We start from the raw sequence: 17,377 nt of genomic DNA, 5'->3' as shown, positions 1-17,377 counted from the left end.
CAACACAGCTGGTGTCTGCAGACGGGAAAAGAGGTAGAGCTGCTTGCAACAATAATAACAACATCCCAACAGTGGATTACTGCTGGACCTACACAATTTTCTCTCTGCATCTTTTCTCATAAACTGTGTGTAAAGTAAGTGACCAACCAATCTTTTGGCATCCTAGATGTGCTGATGTTTGGAGGGATTAGAGGGATTAGTAGAGATTGTAGGTATACTGGGCAACATGGCACTAGCTAATCTACATCCCCAGAAGTGGGATGAATGGAAGAGGGAGATGGAGGAAGAGGAGAGGATGAGATGGGGGGAAAGGGCGAGCTGTTGGGTTAATGTGGAGGTGAGTGAAGAGGATGAAGGTGAGGAGGGTGATGATGGGGAGAGAGAGGTAGAGGAAGAAGTGGAAGAGAATACAGTGGTTGAAAAAAGAGAACATGAGGAGAAAGAGATAGAGGCAAAGGAAGCAGAGGAAAGGGAGGAAGGGGAAAAAGAGGGAGAAAATGTGAATGAGAGGGTAGTTAATGAGAACAAGGAGGTGGATGAGGAGGAGGAAAGGGATGTGAAGGAACATGTAGAAATGGACAAAGGGGTGGAAGAGAGAGAATATAAGGTGTATAGGGAGGTTAAGGAAAATGAGGAGGAGGAGGAGGTAGAAGAAGTCAGGAAGCTGAAGGAAGAAGAGCAAGTGGAGGTGGGAGAGTTAGAAGATGAAGATGATGAGGAAGAGGAGCAACAGGAACAGGAGCAAATTGAAGATAACTACCTGGGAGAGCAGAGCAGAGGTTACATGAATGAGAGAAGAAGTGAAGATGAACACATCCAGCAAAACCAAGGAAGTGCAGTGCAAGAAGACGAAAACCTTTCAGATTCAGTGGAATCAAATGATGACGATACTAATTTGACAGGATTTGAGGATGAAACAGAAAAAGGTGCAAATGAATGTAGCAACTTTGAAGGAACGAAGGATGAAGAGAGAGTTGCTGAGAAACAATATCAGGATCCTGAGAAACTGCTAAATCCTGATGAAGCATTGGGGAGGAATGAAAATAGCACCCCAGGATCTTTGGCTTCTCAGGAAAGAAAACACTCAATAACTCATGAAGAAGACTTTCAAAAGCATCAGGACACACTTCAAGAAGAAGAGGAAGCATCCACAGATGACGAGGAAGCAGGCGATTCAATGGGTGAAGATATAGAGAGTGATTATGAAAATGTGGCACTGATATACTGCCAAGATGATTACCCCACTCATATATTCCACACTTTGGCAGAGTTCAGGGAATCCTCCCTTCTCACTGACCTTTTTTTGAGCACAGATGATGGGAAGAATTTCCTCATACACTCCACTGTCCTGGCTGCTGTCAGCTCCATCATAAGGGAAAGTCTGAGTAGAAGGGATGTTGAAAATGATGAAGCTGATGAAATAAATGACAATGACAAAAGTTCTGGAGTGCAGAGGTGGTCAATGTCTTTGGGTCCGGAGGTGGAACATGTTGGATTGGAGGCAGTTGTGGAGTTTGCCTACACTGGACTCATATCATGTTTAAATAGGGACACTGTGGACCGGATAAACGCTGCTGCTAAAACACTGGGCGCCCCAAGGGTGTTGGATCTCTGCACCAAGGAAAAGGAGAAGTCAACAAAAACTGGAGGACAGAAGAAAGAAGAAGGGATTTCTGCTGCCAGACAAATGATGATTAGTCTTCAGTCCATCAAACAGCTATGGATCGACAGAGTGGGCTGTGATGTTGTTCTAAAAGCTCGTGGAGCATCACTTCATGGTGAGTAGGCCAGCAAAGAGTTGTAAAACTGCAGTACTGTGAGTTCAGACAGAACACCATCTATGGAAAGCTTAACTTTGAACAAAATTTGATATCTAAGATTTTACAATCAGTTTAGATAAGATAATGATTCTAAAATATATTAACTGTAACTGATGTTCAGGGCATTACTTACTTCTCTGGTTCAGGTTAAGGGGATGGATGACTTATTTTTATTAAAAAACAGAATTACATTTGAGTGCCTCACATGTTGGGATTACAGTGGATTTACAGTGTACTTATAACCATCTGCCCTTCAGTCCACAGAGTCATCCTGGCTGCAAGTAGTGACTACTTTCGAGGTATGTTCACCTTGGGGATGAGGGAGTCCCTTCAGCCTTGTGTTGCCCTCCCCTTCCTTTTGGCTTCAGAGCTGGAAGTTCTGACTGGCTGCTCCTACAGTGGGGCACTCCCCCTCAGCTGGAGTTGTGTCTTTGAGATCACTTGCACCTCCCTTCAGCTCCAGCACCAACCTGCCCTTTCCTTGTGCCTGAGATTCCTCCAACAAGAAATAAATCCCCACTCCTGCTTGGATGTGGCAGCGTTTGCTGAGGCCTATGACATGGTGTCACTTCTTGAAATTGCTGATGATTTCGTCTTGCGGCAATTCCAAAAAGTATCTTGCACCTCAAAGTTCAAGGACCTGCCAGTCAAGCAACTCCTAAAGTACCTGAACAGCTACTCACTGTGTGTTCCATCTGAGCTTGTTGTATTCAAAGCAGTGGCAGCCTGGATCCAAGCTAAGCCCAAGAGAAGGCTGAAACTTGCCCAAGAACTAATGAAAACCATCCACTTTCCCCTAATGACTTTTAAGGAATTCAAAGAGGTTCAGTCTCTAAACATGTGGTCTGATCACAGCTTAGCAGAGCTCTACGAAGCAGTTTTTGAAGATTTCTGCTCCAATGATACAGCACCACACAGTCGGTGTCGCATCTATCTGCCGAAAGAGAGTCTAGTCTTAATTGGAGGTGATCAGATCTGCGAGGACCTGGGTAGCCGCAGCATCAGCAGAGAACTCTGGTTTGGGAATTCTCTGGTGAACCATACAGGAATTAAAAAGGCCATGGAGTGGAGAAGGTTGGGAGAGATGCCAGAGCCAGCAAGGTTTGGACATGAAGTTGTTGTGCTTGACGGACAACTGTACGTGATTGGGGGCAAGTGTTACTATGGCATTAATGACACCCTGGAATCTGTTTATAGGTGAGAAATGGGATCCCATCTAATAATGTGCAGTTTTTACCATTAACAGTTTTGAATACTTGTTTTACTGTCTCTGACTTTACATTTGTCTCCTTTAACCACAACTAGGTATGACCCTCTTCAAAACAGCTGGGAGAAACTGGCTAAAATGCAAGAAAAGAGATGTGCATTCTCTGCGGTTGTGCTGGACGGAAACATATATGCCACTGGCGGATGTTGTGACAGTCATTATATAGAGAGTGTGGAAAGCTACAGCCCTATTACAAACTCTTGGGGGTATGTTGGAAGGAATATTTAGTTTTCCAAGTATGCCATATCTTTTAAGAATATTGCAAACAATTTTCAACAATTTTCACCATTTACCATCTGGTAGCTGGGTACCTATTAGATGCTGCCAGCTAGCATCTATTTGCTATGTAAACAATGATGACTTCCTGACCAAACACAATGTTTTGCTTGCTACAATATTTACCATACATACATAAAAAATCTGGTACATTTTCAAAATTATTTCCAAAAGCAATTCAGTAATTTCCAGATGTTCAAATCCAATCTTGCCAAAAGACTTGTATGTAACCATCAGATGATGCTTTATGCTACTTTATGCTGTACAAGACAAAAAAAAGTTTTCAAACTAAACAATCAAATATTTTCTCTGTTTCAGCTTTACCAAGCCATTGGATCTGCCTCTGGGTGGGCATATTGCAAAGGTTTTACAAGGGCAGATCTTCATCTCAGGAGGGCTGAACAGTGACTACCAGTGTCTGGCATCCATGTTTCTGTATCACCCAGAGACAGGAAGCACCTATCTGGCAAACATGACTAAACCACGTGCTCACCACTGCATGGAGACCCTGGGTGACCATCTCTATGTAGCAGGTGGAATTACGAAAGATGCTAACATGATTATCTTAGACCACCTAGCTTGTGAGGTGTACAATCCAGCGGCTGACTCCTGGACTGCCTTTTCATCTTTACCAGTGCCACATGTCGGAGCAGGAAGTGTTGTTTTGGAGGGGAAGTTTTATGTGCTTGGCGGGTACAGCCAAGAGGACTTCAGTGACACTAAAATGGTCCATCGTTATGATCCTACTATATACAGATGGGAGAACATGGGCAAGATGCCTGGACCAAACAATGACATTCGAGCATCTTTGCTGTGTTTGCCATCACATGTGCGATTGTAAGAAGTGATGAAAATGTCAGATGTCAAGGTTTAATGGTGCTGAATTTCAAGTTAGATAATACATGATAATAACAGTGAAATTTTTAGTTTAAATTTAAATGTTTTATATATATATATTGTTTTCTTGAAATACATTATAAAGCATATCTTAATGTGGAGGTGAGGAGGGAACAGAGTAGTTTACTTTTGAATCTCATTCTAGCGCTAGCTTGGTTTTCAGAACTTGCATATTGTAGCTTTAAAAAAGAAACAAACACTCTTTCAGTGTAGAGTATGAAAGCATGTTCATGACTCTTAGAATGGTGCAATACTTTGATTTATGATCATGATGGATTTATATAGATAAATCTTTTAGCATGCCTAGTTTAACCTAATATACAGTATATACTACAGTATGTTATACAGTGATATATTTTGTACTGTGTATTCAGATTAAATGTACTATGGTTTAGTTTGGGATGGTACAGCTGAAGATTAATCAAAATATGTTTACGTCCTTCACTGCCTTAACCAATTATGGAAACAAGAAGGAGCTGCGCCGACAACAGACTTTCAGAGTGTGCAGGGAGCAGTGTTTAGTCACCAAAAATAGGAAGAGAGTTTTGTTTTGCATTTATTGTTCTGAAGATGTTCACAAAAACATTAAAAGTTACTTGAAAATTAAGTGTTAGTGTTTGTGATAGAACAACAGGCATGTTTATATCATATACATATATTATATATGATCATACTGTTGAATTTGCATGTCAGCACATGCCTAAGGACAGTGCCATGATCTCAAGGAACTGATTTTATAGACATTAGTGTCCCTTCTCAGGATATAACCACAATGCAAATGCACAATGTCTGATTATCTACATAGCAAAGAGGAGAAAACCACTGAAGGTTGTGTGTCCATTCAGGTTATCAAACACTCTGCTGTTCACCCTTAGCTCTACGTGCACCTTATCGCCAGCGTCCAGTGGCAGAACAGCAGCATTACTGCTACTGTCTGTGCTGTCAGTTGAAAGTTGATCATAGGTTGAAACCTGAAGGACGCCATTCTGTATCAAAATGGCCCCGGTGTCATGAGTGTTGTAACCATAAGTGCTGAAGGTAAAGTAGTAGAGACCCTTCACTGGTGCTGTGAAGATTCCTGAAACAGAGCAAAAATAAGTAGATTAAAATATGTTTTAAGAGGTAGGGGCAAACCTTAGTACTGTATGTGGAGCCAAATAATTATGTTTTCTTCAGAACCATGCTAACCCAAAACTCATAATATATAACCAATTAATTTATGACAGAGAAAGTCGAGAGAATATAAACTATAATGTCTGTCACCCTAAAATTAACGATTTACATTTAGGACACACACACACACACATGCACACACACACAGACAGTACCTGTATCTTGATTGTAACCATTGCCAATGTTTGAGAACACCCTCTTGAAAACCAGGGTACGATTGTCATTGCTGGGTCCTCTGTACACATCACCAGAATTTGACAACGAGACGGAGAATGCGACCTTAGCAGCAGCTGTGGAGAAGCAGTACATGGAGAAACAAACAAGAATGTTTTATCATCATAAACAGTGTAATATTATATCATATTATGGTTTCTGCTTTCGGGTTCCCTCCCACATTCAGACTAAGTTGTTTAGTAAAGTTTTAAAATAATTAAATCAGCTGCTGTTATTTTTTGGTGCAAAATATTGAACATTGTTAACACAGAAATGGTCATACATTAAAATTGTTTGCTGTTGTTTTAACCTTTCAGTGCAAAAGCCAGTGAACCAAAGCTAAAGTGGTCAAATTTATGGATGAAACTGAGAGCTCAGGCATGTTGATGAATAGCTGAAAATGCAAAACCCTACAGTCGCCCAGCAGAGGGCGGACACTCTCGAGGGCAAAACTACAGGTAAGTGTAAAGACTATTAAATATACCCCTTAAGGCTTTTTAAAATATATTATTGCGATGTTTCCTTCATTATCTTCCAGAAATTTGTTAAATTTGGAGTCTATTGCACCTTTGTATCATTTTTAAACAAGTTAAATTAATGAATTACAGAAAATTACAAAGAAACACAAACATAATTGAATTGAATAACTTCATACTTTTAAGTTATTTTTTAGCACTGGAAATATTAGTTTCTAAATTTTTTAGCAAGAGTGCCATCTTCAGTCTCAAGATTTTGTCTGATCTTACCTTCCAGAGCATCAATCCTTTTTTGCAGCATCATCAGGCGGTTATCAAGTTGTACAGTGTTTTCGTAATTTGAACACTCAGTTGGTGTATCTTTGTGTGGTTCTCTGTCACACTTCCGTTCATTTGGGAGTTTAGCACATCCAAGTCCAAATAAAGCAAGAAGGAAAAGCATCTTTGTGGCCATTTTCAGAGATAATATGTAGAGAAAATTTGTGTTCCTGTGCAAGAACTGACAATGAGTCAGTGGCAGCTTCTTTTATTTTTGAAAGGACAGCCCAAATCTGACAATGCAATGCAGGAAGAGCATTCTCACACAAATGTCATTGGGGGAAGATCCACCGCCACTCAAAACAAACAATCAGGAAACAACAGAGCCAGGAAATATCTTTATTTTACTGTCATGTGTCAAGTCATGTTGTTGTTTTTTGACCATACATGACATAGTCACCACAATGTCCTAAATGTCCTCTTGGGTTTTTTTTTATAGCTTGAACCATCCGTGTATTAAAATAGGTATGTGTAAGTCTTCACTGTTGGTTATAGTCAGTGTGTTATTTTAAAGCAACAACACAGTATGTCCCAAATTTGGTCATGTATTACAGTAGGTCAAACATTTCACTTGACAGAAAACAAAAGTCATGTGGATTTAGGACTTTAGTGACTTCATTTGGATGCATCTTAAAAGTACTTTACATTAAGTATATTTGAACTGTTGCTTTAAGTTTACTATTAATGTTTCATTATATCTGCTGTTTGTATCCTCTGTTGCTGTCAAATCAAGCACAACATTTCTGGAAGTTTTACTATCAAGAATTTCTGTAGCTGTTTGCTCTTAACTGAAGTATATTGCCTTGATGGCAGATCGAAAATGTGTAAGTGTCAAAGTTAGGAATGAGGAACGTGGGTGTTTGATCTTGGAATGAGGATGTAGACAAGAAAAATGTTGAGCTGTGAGATCAAGTTCATTCTCAAGATAAGGAAGCAACCCTAACCCTTCTTCCATTCTAGAGTATGTAAGGATGTTCATGACTCTTAGACTTGTCAACATGTGATTCATGATCATGATGAATTTATATAGATTCATCTTTTATCACGTCCTAGTCTAACCTAATATATAGACTACAGTATGTTATGCAGTGATTTTTTTGTACCGTGTATTCAGATTAAATGTACTGTGGTTTAGTTTGGGATGCTACAGCTGAAGATTCATAAAAAATATATGTTTACAACCATAACTGCCTTTACCAATTAGTTACCAAAGATAGGAAGAGAGACAATGTAAAACATTTTTCTTTTTTTGTTTTGCATTTATTGTTCACAAAGCAGAGTGAAAAAAAACTTTCATTAAAAGTTACATGAAAATTAAGTGCAGTGTTCTTGATAGTTCAAGTTCCCATATATAGCATAATATCAAACAATATCAAACAGAAGCAATTGAAAGTGATTTACAGAGTCATAGAACAACAAGCAGACATGTTTATATTATTTAAGCCAAGATGATTATATTGTTGAATTTTCATATCAGCACAAGGCTAAAGACAATCTCCTTGATTTTACAAACATTATTGTTGCATAAATGTCTCTTCTCGGGATCATCTACGTAGAAAAGAGGAGAAAACCACTGAAGGTTGTGTATCCATTCGTCTTATCAAACACTCTGCTGTTAGCGCTTAGCTCTACGCACACCTTATCACCAACATTCAGTGGCAGAGCAGCAGCATTACTGCTACTGTCTGTGTGGTCAGTTGAACGTGGATCATAGGTTGAAACCTGATGGGCGCCATTCTTCATTAACATGGCCTTGACGTCATAACTCTTGCAGCCTACAGTGGTGAAGGTAAAGTAGTAGAGACCCTTCACTGGTGCTGTGAAGATTCCTGAAACAGAGCAAAAATAAGTATATTCAAGATTTTTTTAAGAGGTAGGTCCAAAACCTTCCTTATGTGGAGCCAAATAATTATGTTTTCTTCAGAACCATGCTAACCCAAAACTAAACATAATATATAACCAATTAATTGCTAACCAAAACAGTTGAGAGAATATAAGCTACACTGTCTGTTAATTAATTCCTATCCTAACCCTAACATAACCCTGAACTTACCTCAAAAACAGCCTTCACCCTAAAATTAATGATTTACATTACTTTTATTACTGTATTTAGTATTTGTGTTTTTGTTCCCATGGGAGGTAAATCCCCACAACATGAGGAATACATGGAATACCTGGTCCACACAAACACACAAACACACACACACACACACACACACACACAGTACCTGTATCTTGATCGTAACCATTGCCGATGTTCGAGAGCACCCTCTTGAAAACCAGCTTGAGATTGGCATTGCTGGGTCCTCCGTAAACAAGACCAGAATTCGACAACGAGGTGGAGAATGCGATCTTAGGAGCAGCTGTGGAGAAGAAGTTACATGGAAAAATTATAAACAAATAAACAAATATAATAATATACATAATGTCTTCTGTTTTAGGTATCTCTCCTACATTCAGAGTAATTTGTAATTTGTCTTTTGAATTTTCAAAGATCTATTTCAACATGGAGTTTGATCGACTTACCATTACCACCACTCTTTTCCTCCTTTGTGGCATTCAGTCTCATTTTCAAGTCTGTAAAATACATTTTTAAGTTAATTCATGAAATAAATAAACACATTACTCATAATTAGGGCAGAAATGTTTGTGATATTTGTATTGGTGTACCTTCATTCTCTTTCTTCAGGCTTTTCACATCATCTGTCAGAGAAAGAATAAATACAATTAAATTGATAAATTACAGAAAATGACAAAGAAACACAACACAAACACAAAAATGAGAAAAGCCTTTGTGTTATTGAATTGATTTTGATAACTTCATCCTTTTAACATATTTTTTTTTTTTTACAATGGAAAGATAAAAATATTATCATTAATCCTTGATAAAGATATTTCTCTGAACTTTTTTAACACAATCTTAAGATTTTGTCGGATCTTACCTTCCAGAGGACCAATCCTGTTTTCCAGCTTCTTTAGGTGTTTATAGATGAAAACACTGTTTTCGTAATTTGAACACAGAGTTGGTGTATCTTGCTTTGGTTCTCGGTCACATGTTCGTTCATGTGGGAGTTTGGCACATGCAAGTCCAAATAAAGCGAGAAGCAAAAGCATGTTTGTGGCCATTTTCAGAGACAAGATGTCGAGAAAAATGAGTGTTCCTCTGCAAGAACTGACAATGAGTTGGTGGCAGCTCCTTTTATCTTCGACAGGACAGCCCAAATCTGACAAAGTAGATTAAGGTGAAGGAAGAACTTTTCACACAAATTTCATAAGAAGGAACAACCCTCGCCACTCAAAACAAACAACAAGGAAACAAAAGAGCCAGGAAATATCTTTGTCTGTCCTGTGTCAACCCATGTCTTTTGATGACCTAGTAACCACAATGTCCTGTCTTGGTGCTTTCTTTTGTTTGATCATTTGAGTCATCTGTGTGTTGAAATAGGTAGCATATGTGTCAGACTATAACACTGTTATTTATATTTACATTGTTATTTTAAAGCAACAACACAATGGGATTTGTCCTTTTTCAAAAGAGTTCGAAAGAAAGAACCTGATTTGGGTATTTCATCTTGGAATGAGGATGCGGACAAGAAAAATGCTGAGCTGAGAGATCAAGTTCATTCTTAAGATAAGGAAGAGAATGGCTGACCTGATAATGGCTACAAATCATGACTAGTCCAAAGTTCCAGTTTAAATTTTTATTGCAAAAATGGTGGCTTGGCAGGGTTTATAATATGTCTACCTCTGTGTGTGGTGGGGTGCATACAGTTGTGTTGTTTCTTTTACAATCCACAATTTATGTTAATAACCTATAATTCTTAGGTGATCTTTAGAGTTGTGACACTAGAGGAATCATCTCTGCTGTCATCCTATAGGATTCAACACATGTCAACCATTCACACCCGGTTCATAATCCAATGTAACCATCAGTTAAACAGTCCAGCATTGCAATATTGTCTGGAAAAACAACAGCTGAGGTTGGCATCTGATTCACAGCTCCCAAATGGAAATTTCAGAGGGGGGTCTGGCCTTTTTTACACTTGATGTCTCATGTTTAATATACTTATTAGAATACAATTAAACAAGTACAAGAAAATCAAGATTAACACTGTCAGATAAATGTGTTAAAGAAAAAAAGAAATCTGAAGCAAGCCTGTATCAAGGTTATATATGAGAGCATCACATACACACCTTTTATACTGTACAGATCACCACATTAACACATGCACATGTTTCTCTACACTGCCCCCTGCTGCTAAACAGATGTATAGAACAAAGCTTGATGCAAGTTGCATTATTTTAATATTTCCATCAGCCTATTGTTGCATGAGACCTCTCCTCAACATATAACCACAATGCAAATGTATGGTCATCTACACAGTGAAGAGGAGGAAACCACTGAAGGTTGTGTGTCCATTAAGGTTATCAAACACTCTGCCATTCTCCCACAGCTGCATCCACACCTTATCACCAGCGACCAGCTTCAGAACCGCAGCATTACTGCTACTGTCTGAGCCGTCGGATGAAACGTTGTCATAGGTTGAAATCTGATGGGCGCCGTTCTTCATTAAAAGGGCCCCGATGGCATGAGTGTTGTAGCCATAGGTGTTGAAGTTGAAATAGTAGAGACCGTTCACTGGTGCTGTGAAGATTCCTGCAACAGAGCAAGAACAAGCAGTTGAAAAGCAGATTTCTGAGAACCAGGTGCAAACCTTAGTGTGTGGAGTCAATTAATTATGTTTTTTTAGAACCATGGTTACCTAACAGGAGTCATAATATTATCCAATGAATTTATCAAGAATAGTCAATAAAATATAAGCTATGAAGTCCTTCTTTTATTTATTGTGAACATAATGTTACTTAGGGTTAGTTGCCCCAAACAATTCATTCGATTTTGACTCAATTAATTAAACTGTTCATAGTGCAACTTAATTAATTATTAATTAATTATTCACCAATATTCACTCTGCTTTTTATCTCTATCTTGATTTCTTTCTCGATATCTACATCTTCAGCTGTTAGACGCTTAACTATGTTCCCTAACAACTTTGTCTGCCTGGCATTTGATGCTGTGCAGGTGGAGTACAGTCAGTTTATCATAGCCTTTTTCTGCCTGTCTGATTTATAAGATTTATGAGAGCAACTTTTCAGGCCAGAAAACTAAGACAATGATCCAAAATAGACGAATCACATAACTGAGAAGAACAAAAGTTGGGTGAACACACTTCCGTGGGTTGGTCAGTAAAACCGACAACTTTTACATTGCAGTTTGTCATTTTCCACATTGATATAAAAATATTGATTAATGCAGCTTTAAACTCCAGTCAGCAGTACACAAAAAGCACAAGAGCGCAGTAAAGGTCTGAGTCAAATAGCATTAGCAAATTCTTGTTTGATCTTGTTTCAAATACCAGAACTACTTTTATAGCCTTAGGACATTTACTGTTAGTCTTACACTTGTCTACAAGCACATCTGAGGTACACACACACACAAACACACAAACACGCACACACACACACACACACACACTACAGTACCTGTATCTTGATTGTAACCATTGCCAGTGTTCGAGAAGACCTTTTTGAAAATCAGGGTCTTCTCTGTGCTGGGTCCATTGTAAATCTCACCAGAATTTGACAAAGAGGCAGAGAACGCAATCTTAAGAACAGCTGTGGAGAAGCAGTAACATGGAGAAATTATAAACATGAAAACAATCACAGACCAAGAACATATTCAGGTGACACATTTTTTTACAATATAATCATATACACACATCATCTCTTCTGCTCTAGGGACAGGGAGTATTTATTTCAACATGATCACAGAAAATCTAAGTAGTTAAATTAATATCTGTTGCTGTTGTTTTTGGATGCACAATATTGAACACTGGTAACATTTGTCCTTTGTTTGATCGACTTACCATTACCAGCACTCTGTTTCAGCTTGTCAACCTCCTCCTCTGTGGCATTCAGTCTTGTTTGGATGTCTGTGAAGTACAATTAAGTTAGTTAATGACAAAGAATAAATGCATTACTCATAATTTGGGTAGAAATATATGTGATATTTATATCAGTGTACCTTCATTCTCTTTCTTCAGTCTGTCCACTTCAGCTTTCTGTTCTTTCAGCTCCTCTACAGTCCCATTAAGCCTGGCCTCCAGTGCTTCAATGTCATCCTGATATTTTTCGACATATTTCAGTTTGTCCCCTATGTTCATTATTGTCTCCATTTGTGTTTTCAGCCAATCATTCATAGCGAGGTCAGCTATCTCTCCAAAGCCTGGCTCCACAATCAAGAACCCCATAAGGGTTAGAAGAAGCAAAGACCTGAACTCCATTTCTTCAATTGTTATTTTGTGTTCTCTTGGATAGTTTCCTTGCAGACTGTGGAGGGTTATGTACTTGCTCTCTTCTCTTAGGAGGGTACTTAAATGTCAGTGAGTAATCAGTGTTGAAATTGTTAGTTCAAGTCGTGTCCCGGCAGGCCTTATGGGAGGATGATGGGAAATGAGTGTGTGCCGGTAAAATATCTATACCTATGTGTCATATTCACATCAATTACATTTCTGCATATTTTCAAATGATAAACTTGAGCATTTATGGGTATTTGCACACACACTGTATATGCTTTCAAACAGCTTCAAATGACAGATGCATAATTTTATAGGAAAATATCAGGTGTGTAGGTTTTTTGCCTGTACAGAAAAAATGATGAAAATGAAAATGGTAGTGTTACAATTCTGGGAGTCAAGGAATCAGACTGTAAAAGACAAAAAAGTATAAAAATATCTGTGCAATTTCTGATATTTTGTGATGCTCTATACATATTTCAGTCATAAAACACAAGCGTATGTGTGCTGAGAGCCTATTGTCTTTTTTTTTTCTTTAAGAATGTTTACTGTCAGATCAGCTTACATTTGACTGACGCCAAGTGGTACAGCTGATTTCATACTTTCAGATTTTTAATGGCTTACCTTTGAGTTGAAAGAACCAACTAAGGAAGCAAGAGCTGACAGAGAGATGAAAAATCCAGCAGTGAAGGTAACTTTTTAAGAGAAATAAAATCCACCATTTTTTCTTTTTTGTGTGAAGCTGATCCATATATATGGTATGCATATGTAAGTCAAGTTTGAGCTGTGTTTATTAGAAAGAAAGAAAAACTCAAGAATTCAAACATACCGTTTTATTCATCACATTCTTTAAAATGTTCTCCAGGACAATCTTTTTTTTCCATAAGCTCATTAAACAAACATTAATTAATGACTGATGGGGAATTTATGAATGTGAATTGATTTAGAGACTATTTATGAGTCAGAATATGAACAGTATGTGATGGTTAAAATCAGCAGAAAACGCATCTCATACACATTATGTATAGAACATGGCACTAAATATATGTGAATTAATTGTTTGGCTCTGGATTGGCTTAGATAGATCATCACAGTGTGGCATTTCTCAGGTGAGTAAATCTGTGGTTGCCTTCATTTTAGAGCAGTGTTACAGCATCCTGGGCTTAATGCCACTCAAAACATTTGTGATTGGTTTCAAGAAATACAAACAAGCCAGAACATTTCTTTTCCTATAGCTGGACAAATAGTGGGTGTAGCCAGACCTTTCTCTGTCTTTGGCCTGTCTATGCAAGACTAGGAAATGTAGAGAAATCTGAAATCTGAATCTGGATGGTTCATATAAATAAAAGAATATTAAGAAATGTATAAAGACATTGTGGTGATTGTGTCGTGCATGGCCAAAAAAGTTAGAGTACACTGCACAAGACAGAACATTAAAGATATTTCCTGGTTCTGTTGTTTCCTCGTTGTTTAACCTGACTGGCAAGGGACATTCCCTAAACATTTGCGTGAGAATGTTCTTCCTCAACCCGCATTGTCAGCTATAGGCTGTTTCCTTGAACATAAAAGGAGATGACACAGAATTATTGCCACTTCTTGCACAGGAACAATTTTTCAGACAACTGTTAAGTAGAGAACCTATTTTATCTCTGAAAATGGCCATGAAGATGCTTTTATTTCTTAGTTTATTTGGACTTGCATCTTCAGAACTCATATACTCACGGAGCTGTGACCGAGTACCGAACAGCAGACGGGCAAGAAATAATAACCCAACTGTGTGCTCAAACTACAAAAACACTGAAAAACTTGATGAAACCATGACACACCTGAAACAAAAGATGAATGATCTGAAAGGTGAAATTGATCAAAAATTTTCCAGTGTACAAGAGGAGCTTAAAATGATGAAGTTAAAAATGTCGATGGAATTCAACGACACAAGGGAACAGCTGCAAAAACACAGCGTTGACATTTCCACCCTGAAGAGAGAGATTCAAGAACTGGGCAAACACAAGGAAAGACTAGGAGGAAACATCACTGGGATTGAAGAGAGACTCAATATAACTGAGAGACAGTTAAGGGAAAAAAAAGCTCAGCTTGAATATTTGGAGACAGAGACCAAGGGTGCGTTCACTGAAACACAAAAACTTCTGAAACTATATAAAGACGGGCTGTCCCATCTTAACTCAACAACTCAGGACCTTGAAGATAAAGTTGAAACCCGACTGCATGCCACAAAGACAGACTTTGGAGCTAAACTAAAGGAAGTACAAAACAACAGTGAAGGTAACTTTTAAGACTTTTAATATTTATATTCAAACTTGTACCAAATTATATGTGAATAGAGCAGCCTCCATTAAAATTGTTGTCATGAACTGAATGAGAAAATGTCCTGAACAAAATGTAGTCCAATGACATTTCTTTGACTTTATTATTTATTGTTCTCAGCTCTCAGTGCAGAACTCAAAGAACAAAAAGCTGAAGCTGTTAAATTTATGGAAGAAACTGGGAGCAAATTCCGTCATGTTGATGAACAGCTGAAGATCCAAAACACTTCAGTCGGCCAGCAGAATTCTGACATCCACTCTCTCAAGAACAAATATGCAGGTAGGTGTAAAAACTCTTAAACATCCCTAACCCCTCCATTTCTTAAAGTCATTTGTTTCTCTTAATCACAACTGTGGAATGGTTTGGGAAAAGGCAAAATCACCTTTTTAAAACAATGACTCATTTCTGTTGATAGGAATAACAAACAGACTGGGGTCAGTTAAGAAAACAGTTGGGGAACTAAAACCAGAGGTGGACCAACTGAACGCAAGAGGTAAGGACAGAAAAGAAAAATTGAGACTGGACATGTACTTGGTAATAAAGGTAAAATATTTAGAGATGAATAGCTCTGAACTTAACATTGTTTTTACTCTCCATTCTTCAGTCAATGCGAAGGTGGCATTTTCTGCAACTATAATCGAATCCAAAGATGTGTTCACTGGACCCCAAACCGGCATTAGCAAGATTCTGATTTTCAATAAAGTCTTCACAAATATTGGCAATGCTTACAACTCTAAAACAGGTATGTTCTATATACTTAACCAGATAGATCAATATGAAAAATAGTGTTGGGGTGTGGGTGGTAAGAGAGTATGGATTGCTGTGGAGAGTCCGGTCAGGGCTCTGGTGGGTCTCAATAACCAGACCGTGGAGTGCAAAGAGAGTTCTTTATTTCTGCCAGAGGTGGGTGTTCTTACAGTGACTTGGAGGTGTGTGGTTTCTAGAATGTACAATGATATATAACAGAAAAGACCACACTCAGGTAAAACGTCCTCATAATACAAAAAAAGGGGGTAATTAGTTAACAAATATTAGCTTAAAGGTTTACCACATTAACTCTCTATTTACTACTTTAACTCAAACTAATTATGTTTCACAATATCAAACTGAAACCTACTTACAGGACAAATGGACGCGCACAATCCTCTTGAACTGGAAAACTAGATCTGGAACATTAAAAAAATCAACTGAAAGCTCTTACAAGCATGGCTAATGCTCTCTTCTTTGCTGCTTTGTTGCCAAGCAGAACAGCTACAGTGCGCCCTCTACTGGTTAATGGTTAGCTCTAGACAGCCTTTTCAACACAATATGTAAATAAATAGTAACCTCAATTGTTGTAGTAATTGGAGTAAACAAGACTAAAACATTTTTTTTAATGTACTATTATCATTATTATTATTATTATTATGTATGTTCAATAATAAGGATAATAATAATAAGGATAATAATAATAATAATAATAATGAACTAAGGTCAGTTAAGTGGAGCTTGAGAGGAAATATCCTCTCAAGCAAGGATGGAAATGCAGTTCTCTAACATTAGATTTCATCTTTTACAGGTCTCTTCACTGCTCCACGGAAAGGTGTTTACCACTTTTCCTTCATGACTTTTGGCTACAGCACCTACACCTCAGGAGCCATCTTGGTGAAAAACGGGAACTACCAAGTGAGCACCTGGGAATTCAAAGGGCCGGATAGCAGTGACACCACCAGCAACACTGTCATTCTTGAGCTGAATCACAAAGATACTGTCAACATCATCCTGTGGAAAGGTGGAAAAATAAATACAGGTGTCTTCAGTGGATTCCTTGTATTCCCAACAAAGTAAATTCAAAGTTAAGAATGCGAACAAGATGCTTTTTTGTTTTTCTGCTTCCTTTAAGGGAAGGATTTATTGAGATACCATGCTAAAATCCAAAAAAATAAGAATGTATTATTTATATGATCAAACATGGGTTAAATAAAGTGTTACTTAAATGTAAACATAATTAATTTAAGGATCATATACCTTTCCATATACCTAGAGAGAGGATAGTACTGTGCTTTGTATTTACTTCCTGTGCACAGTTGACGTGTACAGACCTGAACTTTATCTAAAATCTAAACATTATTTAGCACCTTAACCCTGTTTTAGAAATTAAACGTTTTTGTGGCCCTGTCGATGAAATATCTACTGTGTTACATTCTTTTTGACAAATGTTTAACCACTACAGCTTGGTACTTGCATGAGACAAATACTACTATTAGGTGTTTAAAATAT

The 17,377-nt window shown here is 37.9% G+C and overlaps 3 protein-coding genes across 3 annotated transcripts; 2 read left to right on the top strand and 1 right to left on the bottom strand.

Moving 5' to 3' along the window:
* The first annotated feature begins 1,122 nt into the window (after positions 1 to 1,122).
* On the top strand, positions 1,123 to 4,252 carry LOC128383977 (kelch-like protein 33). Its single transcript, XM_053343558.1, has 4 exons — positions 1,123 to 1,778; positions 2,078 to 3,017; positions 3,126 to 3,293; positions 3,682 to 4,252. The coding sequence occupies exons 1-4, from the start codon at positions 1,178 to 1,180 to the stop codon at positions 4,202 to 4,204; spliced, it is 2,232 nt and encodes a 743-aa protein (XP_053199533.1). The 5' UTR covers positions 1,123 to 1,177; the 3' UTR covers positions 4,205 to 4,252.
* Positions 4,253 to 10,816: 6,564 nt separating this feature from the next.
* On the bottom strand, positions 10,817 to 12,748 carry LOC128383517 (complement C1q tumor necrosis factor-related protein 3-like). Its single transcript, XM_053343128.1, has 4 exons — positions 12,523 to 12,748; positions 12,365 to 12,430; positions 11,982 to 12,113; positions 10,817 to 11,097 (listed from the first exon to the last, which is right to left on the bottom strand). Exons 1-4 carry the CDS (start codon positions 12,746 to 12,748, stop codon positions 10,817 to 10,819), a joined length of 705 nt encoding a protein of 234 aa, XP_053199103.1.
* Positions 12,749 to 14,706: 1,958 nt separating this feature from the next.
* On the top strand, positions 14,707 to 16,945 carry LOC128383516 (hyaluronan mediated motility receptor-like). Its single transcript, XM_053343127.1, has 5 exons — positions 14,707 to 15,076; positions 15,239 to 15,397; positions 15,534 to 15,611; positions 15,723 to 15,860; positions 16,677 to 16,945. The coding sequence occupies exons 1-5, from the start codon at positions 14,707 to 14,709 to the stop codon at positions 16,943 to 16,945; spliced, it is 1,014 nt and encodes a 337-aa protein (XP_053199102.1).
* The last annotated feature ends 432 nt before the right edge of the window (positions 16,946 to 17,377 follow it).

Source organism: Scomber japonicus, chromosome 22 (assembly GCF_027409825.1).
Source record: "Scomber japonicus isolate fScoJap1 chromosome 22, fScoJap1.pri, whole genome shotgun sequence".
Taxonomy (NCBI): Eukaryota; Metazoa; Chordata; class Actinopteri; order Scombriformes; family Scombridae; genus Scomber; species Scomber japonicus.
The sequence above is the reverse complement of the archived record's forward strand: the minus strand, read 5'-3'. Positions and strand labels throughout refer to the sequence as shown.

Coding starts and splice junctions, on each gene's coding strand:
- LOC128383977 (XM_053343558.1), top strand. CDS start 1,178: ATGGGTGAAGATATAGAGAGTGATTATGAAAATGTGGCACTGATATAC. Junction 3,018..3,125: donor ACCCTGGAATCTGTTTATAG/GTGAGAAATGGG, acceptor AACCACAACTAG/GTATGACCCTCTTCAAAACA. Junction 3,294..3,681: donor CCTATTACAAACTCTTGGGG/GTATGTTGGAAG, acceptor TCTCTGTTTCAG/CTTTACCAAGCCATTGGATC.
- LOC128383517 (XM_053343128.1), bottom strand. CDS start 12,748: ATGGGGTTCTTGATTGTGGAGCCAGGCTTTGGAGAGATAGCTGACCTC. Junction 12,431..12,522: donor ACTGAAGAAAGAGAATGAAG/GTACACTGATAT, acceptor TGTACTTCACAG/ACATCCAAACAAGACTGAAT. Junction 12,114..12,364: donor GAAACAGAGTGCTGGTAATG/GTAAGTCGATCA, acceptor GCTTCTCCACAG/CTGTTCTTAAGATTGCGTTC.
- LOC128383516 (XM_053343127.1), top strand. CDS start 14,707: ATGTCGATGGAATTCAACGACACAAGGGAACAGCTGCAAAAACACAGC. Junction 15,398..15,533: donor TCTCAAGAACAAATATGCAG/GTAGGTGTAAAA, acceptor TTCTGTTGATAG/GAATAACAAACAGACTGGGG. Junction 15,861..16,676: donor TGCTTACAACTCTAAAACAG/GTATGTTCTATA, acceptor CATCTTTTACAG/GTCTCTTCACTGCTCCACGG.